The following is an 18,889-nucleotide window of genomic DNA, read 5'->3' as shown; positions in this document are numbered from 1 at the left end:
ATGGAAGTTCCCCATGTCCTTGACATTACTGTCTATTAGTCACACTTTTGCCGCCTTGTTTCTTGTAGGTAAGGTAAGAATCTGCTCACTTATTCTAACTTATCTTGGTCACTGGTACGTTTCACTATCATCAGTCTATGTTTTGAATGTGTAGTCAGAAACTGACTGCTAACCAACTAAAGAATGAACTCCATTGTATCACCCCCTCTATTAAATTTATGCGTTCCAAACTTGGAAGCCCCATATTGGAGGACCCTGCCTGCAAGCGCTGAATCCAGGTGGTCTTCCTTATGCTAGGGGTGACATTATGAAGGCATTTCAGGCATGAGGAGTTAATTCTACTCATTTGTCAGTTTTTACCAACAAATTAGGAAACTCCTAGGGTAACAGAGTTTTAACTTTTTAGCCATGAAAAATTTTATTGCTATTGTGCAAAATCCTGAACATGCACAACTGACTACCAACTTACTAAATAGGGTAAATAGATTTAGAAAAAAAATCTCAGAATCCTGCTACCAACATTTTTAGGATATTTATTTGCTTTTTCCATTAATTTAGAAGAATGTTTCTCAGTCACAACTCCCTCATCCTTTACATAGCTCTAAAAGGATGGTGAAATAAAACTTTTTATCATAGCATATCAGTTCCATTCTACTTCAATATTTGTAAATGCATTATGTGGTATTTTGAAAATTGTAATTCTGATTTGCTATGCCAAATTTATACCGATCTCTTATTCTGACTGTTGGACAAGTCAGAGGTAGAATTTCATAAAAGGCCAAGGACTGCCAATTTAGTTTCTATAACTTGCTCAAAAATACCTCCCAAAATCTGAACATACACTTCACATTAAAATGAATGTGGGGACAACTGTGTAACTCCTGGAATTTTAGCTTTAACATTTTTCCTCACACTGGTCTAATTCTGACCATAGAAGATATTACAAGATAAAGGGAGCTGAGCTCATCCTTTATTCTTTCAGCAAATATTTATCAAGAGCTGACAGATACTTTGCTAGTTGTCAGGGATATACTGAGAACAATCTAGGTAATGTTGTTGAGAAGTGTTAGAGCTACTAGATTGGGAGAGAAAGGAGGGGTGAGCAGATATAAGAATATGAATGGCAGATAATGTACTTAAACATACTCAGAAAAATTCAAAGTGCTGAGCCACGTGATGATGAATAGTATAAGTACTACAGTATTATAGTACTATACTATTATAGTTATTATAGTTATAGATGATTTTCAAAGAGGTATGGCAGCTTAAGTCTTTATAGGAACTCTAGTCTAGAAATACTCTGGAACATTCACATTTTGAAATTCATTTTCCACCAGATTAAAAAAAAAATCATTAAAAAAGTCCCAGACTATTGGGCCTGTAAAACATTGCCCCATGTTCACCTGTCTTTTAAGGTCGCAATGTTTACACCTTTATCTGTTTTCCATTAAAGCTGACCTCACAATTTTTTATATAGGGCAAACATGATAATTGAAAATTATAAATATATATAAATAACAATGGGATTCTGAAAGTCATCTTTTCCCCCTTTCTGTTTTCACATATTTCTTCAAAGAAGAAACTGAGTCTCATAGAAGTTCGGAGATTTTCCCAAGCAGTTTCTAAACCTGTTTCCTGTCTGAAACACTTGTGGCAGGCAAATCAGCTGTCTGAGCAGTTTTGGAGGTGCCCTGGGCAGGAAGCAAAACAGAACAGACCCATCTTTTACATTTATGACCCATATTTCTAAATAGAGTTCTACTTCAGTGGGAAGACTAGTATTGCACTCTTTCAAATGGTTCTTTAATTTGTATTTTTAAAAAATAGATCCTTTTCGACAGGTAAAGCTAATCCAGAATGCATGTTTATAAATATAGTAACCATCACTTTCTCTTCTTTTCTAAATTGACTCCTGACACTAATGTAAGTGTACAGAGCTTCCTGACAAAGTTTTGCACCTCAAGGTAAAACTTATCTATTGCTTCTCTGCAGCCTGTCCCCTATGTAGAAGCATTTCCATTTAGGAAATGGAGTAATTTAGCTTTTGGTACAGGTTTATTCTTGGCTGACTGAAGATACAAGAATTTATTCTTGAATAACAGTCTGAGTATAAAAAAATCTGAGGGCAAACATGCTACTTACAGAAATATATAAAGAGAACTGAAAAGAAGCATCTACCACACATTAGAAAACATTAAATTAAGAGAGGTTAAATACAGAATATCTAGTGCTACATGCACTAGAAAGAAAAATGAAAGATACACGAAAGATAAATAAATGGAATTGCTGTAGGGTAGTGTGAAAAAAAATCACAGCAACCACATGTCTCTGATTTTTTAAGACAGTCCTAATTTCAAATATTTGTTCCTGTTTTTAAACCATGTGTCTCAACTTTTCTTCAGAGAAAGGTGTCACTGCAGGAAAAGGGTATTATTGAAACGAAGGTGTTCCAGGAGTTTATAGGATGGAAACAGTGCCTGGAGATAACAAAACCACCACCACCACCATTTCACTTCCTCTCACCTCTTTTGTCTCTGCAACTTATCACTAGTCTTTTATTTTCTGAGACCCTAATGTTATCATTTAACACCTGTGGGAGTATTAGTTTAATGCCTGCCTCTCAAGTTTTGCTAATTTTATCTCACTCCTAAAGCCATGACCTAGATCTTTCCATCATAATAATCAAGCTCTCCTCTTAGCTTCTCTCTCTTCTTACATTAACTGAGACCGGCTTATTGTCCAACGAACTGCATTCCCTGTAGCCCTCTCAAGTTATGGACCACAAGCTATTCTCTCTTGTACTACCTACCTGAGGCTCCTCAGGAAGGTGAGCTCAGGGTCCTCCTTGCTCTCTGTGCACCCCTTTTCTGGTATGATCCAGAATTACTGTATTAAAAATGCCTACTTTTCTCATAGTTTCATCTTTGCTAGTGGAAAAACCTGCTACCTGGTAAGCTGTCTCTCTGGAGGAAAGCAGAATGTAGTGGCAGTAAAGTACAAGAAAAATAGCCCATGAATCTAAAGAGCTATTGCAGACGGGGTACTTAAACAAATAACCTAAGAGAGAAAGTTGTGGTCAGAATAGAATTCTTCAATGAGAGATTTGGGAGGTAGGGGCATTTCAGATGATAAGACAGTCATATAAAGTGAGACAGGTCTGGACATAAGGGGTTTAAAGTTGGATGAGTGTGGCACAGGAGTTTAGGTAATGGGGGGGTGAATAAGAATGGGTAGGAATATAGGAAGATTTGTAGATATGTAGACAAGAATTGGAAGACAACTGATGTCTGACTGCTACCTTGCTTTTTTAAGAGAAAAGAGGAACATGGATAGTTGGGAGGTGTCAAGAGGGGATATGCTACAAGACTTGAAATAATCATTTTGAAGAATGTTCTAGTGATTGATCAGGGAAACAGAGTATTATGGGGTGCCCAGAGCACAGTTAAGTGATGTATGTTCTAGTAAGTTTGTCTGATTTACTTCCTCTGAGTCAGTAGTTCTACACTTTAGAATAGCATCAGAATTACCTAGAGGGCTTGTTAAACACAGACTGCTGGGCCCCACTATCCCAGTGTCTGACCCAGGAAGTCTGCAGATAGGCCCAAGAATGTGCATTTCTCACAGGCTCCCAGGTGTTGCTGCTGTCGCTGGTTCTGAGACCACACTTTTGAGAACCACTGCTCTTTCTTCATTCTAATGATTCTTCCTCCCAAACCTATGAATTTAGTGCATATATATAGAGAGATAGATGGAGATACACACATACACATATATACTACAGATATACATATATATACCATGCATATATATACATATATACCGTACAGATACACACACACAACACACACACACACACACACCTCCTAAAGGCAATCTAGATTGATCCTACTAGATTGACCTTACTGATTCATCACATCACATTCCTAGTTCTCCAAATTCCTATAACAGGTTTTCAAGACTCAATAAACTTAACTATCCAGAATTAATCACAATGTAGTCCAACATAATCTTCTTTTAAAGTTGGGCATTTCCTTCACATTTCATATAATTTCCATCTACTTCCACCAGTATTCCTATTAAAGAGAATGTTCTCTGTACCACTTTACAATAACCTAAGTGTTACCCATGGCTCAGAGAACTTCTCTTTAAGGATTCCTGGGTTCTGGTCCAAAGTGTTGTCTTCCTTTATTGAACTACTATTGTACCAAGAGTCTTTACTACATAATTTTGTTTTTTAGTAATTTTTAACAATTCCCATTTATATAAACCAGTAGTAAGCTCCTTGATGAGAGGAACAAAAATTTTATACATTTTATGTCTCCTGCAAAGTGTTCAACACAGTACTAGAGAAATGATACTCAGTGGGTCTTGTTTATTATATGAAACTTTTACTTATATATAAAGAAAGTTTATATAAAATAAATTGCAGGTTACTGTCAGCTATACATTCCTATTTATTTCTACATAGACATCAGGTTCATGAATGTGGTTTCCTTCAGAGTGTAAAAGAAATTTTTAAAAGGCCTTAAATATATCTCAAAACCAAGGTGTACAAAATAAAAAAAAATGCTAGGTAAATAGGCCATGCTTTCTGCTTGTTTATTCCTTACCCAATGATGCTTCATCATATATTTTGAGTATTATAAAACAGAAAATAAATATAGTGGGCTTTTCTTCACAGTAATATGGGAAAGTGATTTTTTCTAGTTTGGTTAATTTGGATTGAACAATGTAAAATAATGTTAGAGGTTTCTACTGAGTAGAAATTTTGTATCTATACAATTTATTTACTTTTCATATCTACACTAAAGTCAGAATCAGATTAGTTCTATGTTTTATCTTCCGATATTTATATCTACTGATATTTTTGATATCTTCTTTGATATTGATCAAAATAATGACGGTTGGCTTTACATATAATCATTATAATCATTCCTTTTACATACCCACTTTGCTTTATTCTTACAGATATCAGGCCAATAAAATTCCTAAAATATCTCACCCAGAAAAATATTACATTTGAATTATAAACTAAATACACCTTTTATTAACTTCTAGCAAAATACTAAATGTGAATATTCAACCAACAACTGCCAAATATGGGGGAGACAGAAAATAGGAATTAGACTCATGTGTTTATTTTTGACATCTGCCAAATAAAAAATAAGATTTGTTCTGTGGTTAACTGAAGGGAATGACAACAAAATAATAAAAATTTCTTTTCATTATTTTTTGTATCTTTAGAGGCCTGGCTTAAAATAGCCTAATGTTAACAACAGAAAAATTCCTATTGATTTCTCTTCCTCATTTTTCACAAAACCAGGGTATTAGAAAAACCTGTGCTTCTGGCCTAAATTGTCATGTGATTCCCCCAAGTTTTCCAGTTTCTCAGTCACAGAACTCTCTCTAACTAATCCCAAGGAGCATGGCTTCATTTTTGTGTAATACTGGACCTCCAGAGAATTCCTAATAAATTATCTTTAGAAGAATGATAGATTAGTTAAAAAGTTTGCAGGGAAAATCTCTACACCAAGAGTGCCCTGGATCCCAAGTCTGAAATATCACAGGACCAAAACTATATAAAAAATATCAGTATGTTTCCTTTTTTTCTCCCAACTAAAGAAATAAATCAAGAGAATAGCTATTGTTAATCAAATGGGAACACATTGATAAGATGCAAAACAGAAAGTCTTTTTGTATGAAGAAGTTGCTCTTATTTGCTGCATTTCTCCTTCCTGATTTACTTGATTACATTTTCTCAACAAAGCTACAAAGCTATATACCTTTGAAAAAGAATGGAAACTCAGAAAAAGTCTGCATTCCACATGTCATTACTGTCCTTTTCATAACATTGTTTTACCCAAACCACATTAGGTGAAATCCCTTTCAGTTTTGTGAAAGGGTATGGTAAGGCTTCTAAAGAAGTCTATTTTAATGCCACTGGAGAAAGGACAAGCCATCCGCACAAACCAAGTGACCACATACCGACTGCTGTCATGTAATCCCAGCGCTCAATGAGGCACATATTGAAGATGAGGTGATCAGATGTTTGCCCTTGGCCAATAAGTGAAATCTGCCTCTCCAAATTCTGGCAAACAGATGAAGTCCAGCCAACAAGAAACCAGAATACTACCAGAAGTATTACTGCAAGCATCCTCATGACCCGTCCACCAGTCATATATGGAATCCGCTGGGCTGTTCGTGAAAGAAACACCTTCAAAACCCTGGAAAAGCAAAACATCAAAATGTGAAGGCAAACTTAACACTCAGAAAAACTCCATAATATTTTACTTTTCTAGGTGAAATTCAAACCCACCAAAAACCTACTTAAGCAGAATTTTAACATGGAAAAAACCCAGAAACAGTATTGCTTATATTTTCACTTAATTTCATTCTAGTTTTTATCTTCCAATAGCAAAACAAATATCCTACATCTAGCCAGTGAGTCAATAGATTTGTATAGGATGGAATTCTTTTGAGTGTGTCTTAATATTTTAAGGAATGTGCTTAAGATCTTAAAAAAAAAAAAAGATCCATAGGCAAGCTGGCTCAAACAGGGTTTCTGAGGGATCAAAAACAGTCCTGAAAATGAGTAGTTGGATTTCACAATATTATACTAAGTCAAAAACTTCCTTGAACCAGTTATTTTTTACAGTAAAATGATATGAAAGGTATTTTCTGAAAATTATTCTAAATGTCCTCCCTTTGTAATTATCACATTACCAAAAATAATAATGAAATAAATATGAAAACAATGAGAGAGATATTTAAATACTAGAGTAACTGAATTAAGATCTCCATATTAAGAAAGAGGATTGGGATGACCTATAAGAAATTGATTTAAAAATTTTTTTTTCTGTGTGTGTAATTCGAATGAATAGCCAGATTAAGTGATATCTAAGAACTGTTCCATCTTAGTTATTGTGTGAAGACAAAATCCAACCTTATTACAGAGGTCCTTCCTCCTACCCTTTTCTATAATTTTATCTCCAGAATATTCTTAGCTGATTTAACTCCCCACTCTCATTCTGATATTTTATGTCACAAAAGTGAGTGGCTCATGATACTATCCATAATCAATTTCCAAAAGGCAAAAATAAATTTATTTTCCCAACTTTTCTATTCCCTCCTCCGTCTCATTCTTTCAAAAATTTTTTATGAAGTATTCCTATGAATTCTTCATAAAAATCGTTATAAATCCAGAAATGAAACATATACACTTGAAATAGCCTAGATGGTATTATACTATTTTTTCTCTCTCTATAGACCTTTGGTAGCTCTTCCTGAATCAACACATCGAGCAAAGAAAGTTATTTTTTTAGCAGATTTTTATTTATCCTTCTTTCCCCTATACCTTTTTTTTTAACCTGAGTTTTGTTTTTTGTTTTTTTAAAGATTTTATTTATTTATTTGACAGAGAGAGACACAACGAGAGAGGGACACAAGCAAGGGGAGTGGGAGAGGGAGAAGCAGGCTCCCGGCTGAGCAGGGAGCCCGATGCGGGACTCGATCCCAGGACCCTGGGACCATGACCTGAGCCGAAGGCAGACGCTTAACGACTGAGCCACCCAGGCGCCCCTCCCCCTATACCTTTAACTCCATTGTCCTTCAGCTAACACACAGGATGAAGATATTTAATTCTGAATAAAATATGTACCCCTAAACTTTTCTGTGGAACAATGTCAGAAAGATATTAGTATAATATAGGAATATAGTAGAAGATCTCTTTACTCTTCATTTAAGTAGTTCACCAGAGTAATGGTTATTCTCCATTCTATGTAAAACACAGTACTGCCCATGTCATGCTAAACGCCAGCACTAGCAGCTAACTTGCACCTCTGTCTCGTATGCCTCAAACACCTCTGCTCCAACCAGCTGAATTGCTACTTGTTAAGAATCAGTTGTATTTGTCCCCAAATTGTGCCCATTGTTATCATCTTACACAATTTAACTAAATTATAAATAAAATAATTACACATGACTGTGAAACAAAAGGAGACTTATTTGTATAAAATCTATCTTGAATGCTTTGGAAAGACTCCATGTAGGTGAGTCATTAAATAAGCCTGGGGTGGTCAATAAACATAAAAATCTAGAAAGAGTCTATACTCAGGTTACTTCAAAAATCTTTAGAATTACACTCTTATTTAAGAACCAACATTGTGAACAGTAGATAATGCATTACAGTAATTTATGTTAGAAAGAGAAGAGTGCACTCCAAATACCAGATACATAGTCAAAGAAGGGGCCTTTTCTCAAAAATATTGGTAAATGAGGGGCATGTGGTTGGCTCAGTTGGTTAAGCGTTGACTCCTGATTTTGGCTCACGTTATGATCTCAGGGTCCATGGAGCTCCATGGAGACTCATCACAGAGTCTGCTAGAGGATTTATCTCCCTCTCCTTCTGCCCCTCCCCACCTCATGCTATCTCTCTCTTTCTCTCCCTCCCTCTAAAATAAATAAACCTTTAAAAAATATTCGTAAATGATTATATGTATGTTTTAAATTATAGCCTCTAACACACTTCTTTTTTTTTTTTAAAGATTTTTATTTATTTATTGAGAGAGATAGTGATAGAGAGAGAGCATGAGAGGGGGAGAGTCAGAGGGAGAAGCAGACTCCCCGCCGAGCAGGGAGCCTGATGCGGGACTCGATCCCGGGACTCCAGGATCATGACCTGAGCCGAAGGCAGTCGCTTAAACAACTGAGCCACCCAGGCGCCCTCTAACACACTTCTTTAATGCCTTTCTGCTTTAAACAAGCTTATCAACTTATTGACCAATGACTAATCCTATAAGAAGCCTTCTATCGTAATTAGCAGATCAAAATATTCAGAGAACCCTTAGAAATAAGAGAAATTTTAAAACAAATTAATGTTTTTGCTTGTGCCAATCTTATTTTCTGTAGGAGAAACTTGCAGCCACTAGGTACACATAATTGTTTCTGTTTATACCTGGAGATGAATTCTAAATTTTGAATGACTAGGAACTCAAAAGAGGAAATTTTGCCCCTTTTTATGGTCTTCTATTTTTTGGCTAGGCAGAAAAAAAGAGAATTCTTTTAATTCTAGACACAATTTTAATACCTGGCATATAAATATAATAAATGAATATTTATATAGTGACAATCATATGCTGGGTATCATGCTAGGCAACATGGGGGAATAAGATATAGCTCTAGAAGCTTACGATTTAACTAGAAATAAGTGTGCAAATAACTTCCATATAAAACAGCATATATTCTATGTTGTATGTACCTAGTAAGTCTAGTAACATAATAGAATAGGTGGTATTTAATCTGGACTTTGATGGATACCAATAGAAATGGAGGAAAGTGAAGAAGATACAAGGAGATAGTCTAGCTGAAGGAAATCCCATAACAAAGTACAGAGCAGGAAATATAAGTTGCATTTTGCAGAGGAAATCTGTATGATCCTAGTTTGGTAATCTTTTAGTCAATAAATCCCAATTCTAAATTATCAGAAATTTTCGTGTTTTCCAGGTGACCCTCTGGGTATTTATTATATAGTTTGAGAATTCAAGATTGTCACAGATCCCATAATCTCATTTCCAGAGAGGAAAAACCAAAGCAAAAGCCCTCATGAGTCTCCTGTTATTGATTTTAACTGTTTTTTGAATCCTGGGAAACACACTAACACAACTCTGTACTTCAATCTAAGCATTTCAGGATATTGGTTTTGGTATAATGGAATAAGATGCATTTTTCTAGCATTGCCTTAAAATAAAACGAGAAAATTCTGCCGTATTTTTAAAAGACAAGCTCTGTTAGTTTATATGGTTCATTCCCTAGAAACCAACTTCTAAAAGGGAAATCATTAGATGTGCATTTATATGAAATACAGCTGTAGGAAAAAATACAATCATTAAACTTCTTAGATTTCTTTTTCTACTATTTTTTTTCATAGAAATATCTTCAGGCTACCCATCTGTTCAGAAGGTCTCACTATTTCTGAAGGAAAGCAGTAATATATACAAGAAGATTGCAAGAAATATCCAGAATTTAATATAAAAAGGCATATTTAAAGAATATATTCAGTTTTCATTATTAATAGTAGATAAATTCATAGCAATCATGTTGAAACAATGAAAAGGGCAACCCATGAATTGGCTGTCACTATATTACCTACCTCTACTTTTCACCTCCCATGCATTTCTGGTTTGAACTCGTGAAACTCTACTGTCAGGATTTGTACTTAGGTTATCAATTACTTTCTTCAAATATCTAACTGATATTGTTATTCCTAGTTTTACTTGATCTCCACCTTTCAGCATGGCTAATGAATGCACTTGGCTTCCATTCTGTCATGTCCTCTTGATTTTCTTCCTGTTCCTCTGTCAGCAACTTTGTAGTCTCTAATGCAGATTCCTCTTCCCTAGGTTTCCCCTTAAGTGGTAGTGTTTCTCAAGGATCTCTTAAGTGTAGCCATCTAGATCTATTTCTTGCTCCACATATTGTATCCAGGGAATTCCATCTACTCCCCTGTTTCAGTGATCTACGGACTGGCAAGTCCCAAATCTGGGTCTTAGTTTAGATCTCTCTCCTGAGCTCAAAATGTCTCTACTCAGTGACCGACTGGACATCAGCAGGTGCCCAATATAAATCATCCCTCTCTCCATTCCTTGCTCCTCCAGCCTTCTTTGCTCCTGTGTTACCTGTCTCAGTGACTAGTACCACTTAACTGATCAAAGCAAAAACCTAGGAATAAACTTTAATTTTTCTCCCTCACCTACATTCCAGACATGAAATGAGGGTTCAGGAATTTAATTTCTGTGTCTTCAATATCTTTCAAATCTTTCTTTTTCTCCATCTTCACTGCCACTATATAGCTCTTGGTCATCAACCTGTTCTTACAGTAGCTTCCTAATTAGTCTACTTATTGGTCTTGCCCACCTTCAATCCACACCCTACATTGAAGCTACTTGATCACTTCTGATCATGTTGCTCCCTGTTTATATTCCTTCAGTGGCTCTCCCCCCAAATCCTAGCTCCTTAGTATGGTAAAAGGCCTTTAAATGGCTTTGAATATTGGTTCTCCCTTGCCCTGGCAGCCTCATCTCATCACTCTCCCTTTCCTACAGACCTGCAGGTCCCTGTGGACTATATGCAGGTGTCCTCTGTCTGAACCTTTGCCCTCAGCTTTCCTCACTGCTCCTCCCCCCACAACAATACCAACACCTAATTTAGCTAATTCCTACCTATTCTTTCATGGCTCAGTTTAGATGTTGCTTGCTCTAGGCCAGTGGTTCCCAAACCATTATCATCAACATCATCTGTAAACTTATTAGAAATGCAAATGCAGTATCTACGTGCTCTCAGGCTCATTATAATCTAGTAAACATAAATGAATAGGCAATTAAAATATAATGGTTTTGGGAAATGGTATCGCAAAAATAGTGGAATAAAGAATCCCATAAGTCCATCCCATCAATAAAAGCAATGAATAAAGTGGCAAAAACTATTAGAATCAACTTTTTTGGAACCCTGAAAAAGAATCAAAAGCTTATAGCAACCAGGGGGATGCTTAACTAAGAGAAAAACAGCTGAATCTGAGTAAAAGAGTTTTGTGACATTTTAACATACTGTTCTACCCAGTGTCCTAGTTCCCATTCCCCAGCTCAGTGGTGAACTTGAAGACAACATCCTGCATTCTCAGGACAGGTAACTAGTATTAGGCAAACACAATGGACCTTATTCTTAAAAAATTGTGGTTGCTCATTTTGACCTTTCTGGCAGCTCCCTGGAAGACTAGTTCAAAGGGCCTGCCTTTCTCTTTTTTTAATTCCAGTATAGTTAACATGAAGTGTTATATTAGTTTCAGGTGTACAATACAGTGATTCAACAACTCTATACATTACTCAGTGCTCATCATGACAGGTGTACTCTTTAATCCCATCACCTATTTCACCCATCCTCCCACTCTCCTCCTCTCCATCAGTTTGTTTTCTAGAGTTGAGTCTGTTTCTTGGTTTGTCTCTCTCTCTCTTTTTTTCCTTTGCTCATTTATTTTGTTTCTTAAATTCTACATATGAGTGAAATCATATGGTATTTGTGTCTCTGATTGACTTATTTTGCTTAGCATTATACTCTCTAGCTCCACCCATGTCATTGCAAATGGTAAGATTTTATTCTTTTTATGGCTGAATAATATTCCATTGTGTGTGTGTGTGTGTGTGTGTGTGTGTGTGTGTGTACATCTTCTGTACCCATTCATCTATTGATGGACACTTGGGTTGCTTCCATAATTTGGCTATTGTAAAAAATGCTGCAATATAGGGGTGCATGTATCCCTCTGAATTACTGTTTTTGTATTTTTTTGGGTAAGTACCCAATAGTGTGATTACTAGATCATAGGGTAATTCTCTTTTTAACTTTTTGAGGAATCTCCATACTGTTTTCCACAGTAGCTGTACCAGTTAGCATTCCCACCAATAGTGCATGATGGTTTCTTTTTCTCCACATCCTCGCCAACATTTGTTATCTCTTGTGTTTTTGATTTTAGCCATTCTGGCAGGTGTGAGTGATATCTTATTGTAGTTTTGACTTGCATGTCAAAGGGCTTGCCTTATTTCACCAAACTGGGAACCCTCCCAAGGCGAGGTAGCTACCCGGGGGTCATCTGACTAAAATATTTAAAGGTAAATGGATTGGTTGATGCTACCTGGAACAAGGGATAATGGTTAGGACAAACAACAGACTAAACAAAAAGGAAGAAAGGCTGGGGAATGAGATCTTCTGGGCAAAAAGGGCTTTGAAAAGCTTCCATATATTCCCAGGCATCTGGAAAGCTGAAAAATGCTCATAAAAGACCTAAGAAGGCCTTAAACTTTCATATCTTGCTGACCTGAGACACTGCACAAGCAGGAACTAAAGTTTAAGGCAAAGTTGTAAAGTGTTTGACTGAGTGCTGAAGGCATGTCCCAACATGCACATACACACAGAAAGTCCATGTACAAAAAATAAGAAATTTTAAAAAGGTTTTATTTGTTCAAGGCTTTAAGGAAATCTCTGTTAAATCACTAGCTCATCACTAAGTTAACAGAACAGAGACTTCAGTGGCTATATATAACAAAGGATATGGATATTACAGAATTAGTTCAGAGAAGCCAGTAAGCAAACAAACAGCAGCAACTACTCCACGGAACAACAATAAATGCTGGGGAGGATGAAGAATCTGATTCCAGATTCGCCATATTATAATATTCAAAATGTCCAGTTTTCAAAAAAAAAAAAAAGAAACCTGCAAAGAAACAAGTGTGGCCCATATAAAAAAAAAAAAGAAATTAATGGAAACTGTCTCTGAGGAAGCCCAGGCATTGTACGTACTAGACAAAGACTTTAACTATATTAAATATGGTCAAAAAGCTAAAGAAAACCATGCACAAAAAACTAAAGTAAAGAAAGAATGATGTTTCACCAAATAAAGAATATCAATGAATAGATAGAAACTATACAAAGGAACCAAATAGAAATTCTGGAGTTGAAAAGTATAATAACTGAAATGGAAAATTCACTGAAAGGATTTAACTGCAGATTTGACCATGTAGAAGAGTCAGTAAATTTGAATATAGGTCAATTGAGATTATACAGTGTGAGAAGCAGAAATGAAAATAAAATGAAGGATAATGAACAGAGCCTAAGAGACCTGTGGTACACTATTAAGAATATCAAGATTTGCAAAATGGGAGCTCCAGAAAGACAGGAGAGAAAAAAGCCAGAAGGAACATCTGAAGAAAAAATGACTGAAACTTCCCATATTTCACAACAGACTTAAATCTACATATTCAAGAAGCTCAAGTAATCAAAGTAAGATAAACTCAAAGAGACTCACATTAAAACACATTATAATCAAAGTGTTGAAAGCTAAGACAAAGAGAAAATCTTGAAAGCACCCTTAGAAAAGTACCCACTATATACAAGAGATTCTTAGTAAGATTAAGATCTATTCTCTTATCAGAAGCCATGGAAGTCAGAGGGCAGTGGGATAACATATTCAAAATGCTAAATGAAAAAAAAAATGTCAACAAAAATTCTATATCTGGCAAAACTGTCTTTCAAAAATGAAGGAAAAATTAAGATATTCCAGATAAATAAAATTGAGAGAGTTCATCACTAATAGATCTACAAGAAATACTAAAGGAAGTCCTTCAGGCTGAAATGAAAGACACTAGGCAGTATCTGAAATGCACACGAAATAATGAAGAACATTGGTAAAGGTAACCATAGAAATAAATATAAAAGTCAGTATTAATGTATTTTTGGTTTGTAATTCTTCTTTTTTTTCTTATATAAAAGACAACTGTATAAAGTAATAAGTATAAATCTATGTTGTTGGGCACATAATGTTGAAAGATTATAATTTGTGACACTAACAGTGTAAAAGGGAGGGCAGAGTGATATATGGCAAAGTTTTTGTATTACTGAAACTACACTGGTATTAATTTAAACTAGTTTATTATATATTTAGAATGTTAATTGTTAATCCCAAGGGCAACCATTAAAAAAATAACCATATATAGTAAAAAATGAAAATGGAATAAAAATGGGGGATTAGAAAACATTGATTTATCATAAGAGCAGGCAGTAATGGAGGAGCTGAGGAATAAAAATAAAAAAGATATATAAAAACAAGTACCAGAATGATAGAAGTATGTCCTTCCTTATGAGTAATTACATTAAATGTAAACTGGTTAAATTCTCCAACTAAAAGGTAGAGATGGCAGAATAGATTTTTAACTAGATCCAACTATATGTTGTCTACAAGAGATTCAGTTTAAACCCAAAGAAATAAATAGATTAAACTGAAACGATGGAAAAAGATATCCCATGCAAATAGTGACCAAAAGAGAGCTAGGATTCCTATGTTAATATCAGATAAAAAATACTTTAAGACAAAATTTGTTAAAAGAGGCAAAGAAAGACATAATTATAAAATTGTCAATCCATCAAAGTATTAATATTTGTAAATACATATGCACCAAACATCAGAACCTCAAACAGCATGAAGCAAATACTAACAGAATTGAAGAGAGAAACAGAGTTAGTTCTACAATAATAGTTGGAGACTTCAATACCCTGACTTCAGTAATGGATAGACTATCTAGACAGACAATAAGAAAATCGAGGGTTTCAACAACATCATGAATCACCTAGATCTAATAGACATATATAGAACACTCCACCCAACAATAGCAGATTACACATTTTTCTCAAGTGCAGAGAGAACATTCTCCAGGATAGATACAAATCAGGCCACAAAACAAGTCATAATAAATTGAAAAAGATTAAAATCATACAAAGTATCTTCTCTGACCACAGTGGATTGACATTAGAAATCAGTAACAGAAGGAAATCTAAAAAATTAACAAATATGTGGAAATTAAATGGCACATTCTTAAACAACCAATCAGTTAAACAAGAAATCACATAAGAAATTAGAAAATAATCTGAAATAAATCAAAATGAAAACAACATACCAAAGCTTATGAGTTTTAGCAAATGCGATGTTTAGAGGGAAATTTATAACTGCTAACGCCTGTATTCAAAAGAGAAGAAATATATAAATCAATAACCTTCCATTGTAAGAAATTAGAAAATACATCCAAAGAAAGCTGAGGGAAGGTAATAATAAATATTAGAGTGGAATAAGGTGAAATGAGTAATAGAAAAACAATAGAGACAATAAGCAAACCACAGTTGGTTCTTTAAAAGGATAAACAAAATTGACAAACTTTTAGTTACTCTGACAAGGAAAAGGGGGAAAAATTCATATTACTAGAATCAGGAACGCAAGGGAAGACATTACTAGCAACTTTACAGAATGAAAAGGATTATAACAGAATACTATGAACAGCTGTATACCAAAAAAATTAGATAACCTAAATGGAATGGACTAATTCCTAGAAACACACAAATTGCCTACACTGACTCAAGAAGAAGTAGGATATCTCCAAAGACCCGTAATAAGCAAAGAGATTGAACCAGTAATTGAAAGCTTTTCGGTAAAAAAAAAAAAAAAAGATCAGGACCAGACGGCTTCACCAGTGAATTCTACCAAATACTTAAAGAAGAATTAACACCAATTCTTCTCAAACTCTTCTAAAAATAGAAGAGGAAAGAACACATTTGTAATTATTTTATGAGGCCAGCATTCCTTTGACTCCAAAGCTAGATAAAGACATCACAATAGGGGTGCCTGGGTGGTTCAGTCCATTAAGTGTCTGATTCAATTTTGGCTCAGGTCATGATCTCAGGGTTGGGAGATCAGGCTCTGCACTGAGAGTGGAGCCTGCTCGGGATTCTCTCTCTCCCTCTCCCCCACTGTCCCTGTTTGCATGCTTGCATGCTCTCTCTCTAAATAAATAAAATCTTTTTAAAACAAGACATCACAAGAAAAAAATTACAGACCAATATCTCTTATGAATAGACATGCAAAATTGCTAAGCAAATTACTAGCAAAACAAATTCAAAAACATATTAAAGGGTTTATATACTATGACCAAGTGGGATTTATCCTGGGAATGCAAAGTGGTCAACACACAAAAATCAATCAATATAATATACCATTTTCATAGAATGAAGAAAAAACCATACCATATTAATAGAATGAAGAAGAAAATACAACCATCTTAATTTATGCAGAAAAAAGCATTTGACAAAAATCCAACACTCTTTCATGATAAAAACATCAATAACTAGCTGTAGAAGGTAACTTCTTCAACTTGATTCTTATCGGGATTTTATGAAAAACTCACAGCTATTATCATACTCAATGGTGAAAAACTGAAGTCTTTCCCCCAAATATCACAAACAAGACAACAATGTTGTTCTTACCACTTCTACACATCACTATACCAAAAATTCTAGCCATGGCAATTAGTTGAGAAAAAGAAATAAAAGGTATTCATACTGCAACAGAGCTGTCTCTATTAGTAGAGCTATCTCTATTAGTAGGTGACATGATCTTAAATATAAAAAACCCTAAAGAATACACACACACACACACACACACACACACACACACATAATTTGAGCTAAAAAACAAATTTAGTAAAGTTGTAGGATACAAGTTCAACATATAAAAAATTACTTTTATTTCTGTATACTAGTGATCCAAAAATGAACTTGAGTAAACAATTCCATTTATTATATCATGGAAATGAGTAAAATACCTAGGGGTAAATTTAACCAAGGAAGTGAAGGATGTATATGCTGAAATCTATAAAACACCACTGAAAGAAATTGAAGGAAACCTAAAGAAATGGAAAGACATTCTGTGCTCATGGGATCAGAAGATATAATATTGCTAAGATGGCAATACTTCCTAAATTGATCTATAGATTCAAGTCAATCCAGAGACTGCAATGCATTCCCTATTAAAATTGCAACTGAGCGGCACCTGGGTGTCTGCCTTTGGCTCAGGTCATGATCTCATGGTCCTTGGATCCAGCCCTGCATCAGGCTCCCTGCTCAGCAGGGAGTCTGCTTGTCCCTCTCCCTCTGATCCTCCTCCCAGCTTGTGCTCTCTCTCTCTGTCTCAAATAAATAAATAAAATCTTAAAAAAAAATTCCAAATGACTTATTTTCAGAAATGGACAAACTGATACTAAAATTCATACGAAATTGCAAAGCACTTGAAATAGCCAACCTAGGGTAAAAAAAAAAAAGTGGGAAGACTCACACTTTCTGATTTCAAATGTTATAAAGCTATACCAAGCAAAACAGTATGGCACTAGCATAAGGACAGATATATAGATCAATAGAATAAAACTGATCATCCAGAAATAAACATTTATTTACATCCATGGTCAACTGATTTTTGACAATGGTGTCAAGACCATTCAATAAGGGATAGTCTTGGGGCGCCTGGGTGGCTTAGTTGTTTAAGTGTTCAACTCTTGTTTTCAGCTCAGGTCATAGAAAATGATACAGCCTCCATGGAGAACAATTTGGTGGTTCCTCAAAATGCTAAACATGGATTTTTCCATGGGACCAAACAATTCCATTCCATTCCTGTTATTATATACCTGTGAGAACTGAAACAGATTCATACAAAAAAGCCTGTATATGAGTGTTCATAGTAACATTATCCATAATAGTCAGGAGTGGAAACAACTCATCCATCAAATGATGAATGGATAAACCAAGTGTAGCATATATACATATATATATATATATATATATATATAATATTACTTTTTTATAAAAACGCATGAAGTACTGATACATATTACGACTTGGACAAACCTTGAAAATATTATGTGATGGGAAAGAAGCCAGACACAAAGAGTCACATATTATATGATTCCACTTCTATGAAATGTCTGGAATAGGTAAATCTATAGGGACCGAAAGCACATTTGTGGTTGTCAGGATTTGGGGAAGGGGTGGTCTATTCAATGGGCTTAATGTTTATTTTTGGGGTGATGAAAAATATTCTGGAATTAGATAATGGTAATGGTTGCACAACATTGTGTATGTACTAAAAGCCAGAACTGTACACTTTAAAATGGTTAAAATGATGAATTTTATGTTGTATGAATTTTACCTCAATAAAAAAAATACAATGGTTCTCATTCCTGCAGAAAAGCAGTAAATTCTTCTGTACCTTCCTGAACATTGCAGCCCTCGTCTATTATAGTCCCAGGGTATTCTTAGCCATCTGGTTGTTTTCTCCCTCCCCCAGGTGCTGAGGTGAGAAGCACCAGCCTTAAAACTTGGACTTTGCACTAGTTTATTTGCAGTGCAACTATTTTAAACTTATGTACACCATTCCCCTCTCACAAGCGTTCATTCTGCAATCTTAGGCTTGTAAAAAAAAATGGAAGAAATTTGATAATCAATATAGCATGGTGGATTCCCTAAAATAGAG

At 35.1% G+C, this 18,889-nt stretch overlaps 1 protein-coding gene across 1 annotated transcript in view; it reads right to left on the bottom strand.

Annotated features, from left to right (window-relative positions):
• Positions 1 to 18,889, bottom strand: part of GPR158 (G protein-coupled receptor 158) — a 446,114-nt gene that overhangs the window by 22,762 nt on the left and 404,463 nt on the right. Inside the window, exon 7 of the mRNA XM_032396681.1 lies at positions 5,986 to 6,224. Within this exon, the coding sequence (XP_032252572.1) occupies positions 5,986 to 6,224 (239 nt within the window). The remainder of the gene's footprint in view (positions 1 to 5,985; positions 6,225 to 18,889) is intronic.

This window comes from Phoca vitulina, unplaced genomic scaffold (genome assembly GCF_004348235.1).
Source record: "Phoca vitulina isolate PV1807 unplaced genomic scaffold, GSC_HSeal_1.0 scaffold93, whole genome shotgun sequence".
Taxonomy (NCBI): domain Eukaryota; kingdom Metazoa; phylum Chordata; class Mammalia; order Carnivora; family Phocidae; genus Phoca; species Phoca vitulina.
This window is presented reverse-complemented; position numbering and strand designations above follow the sequence as displayed.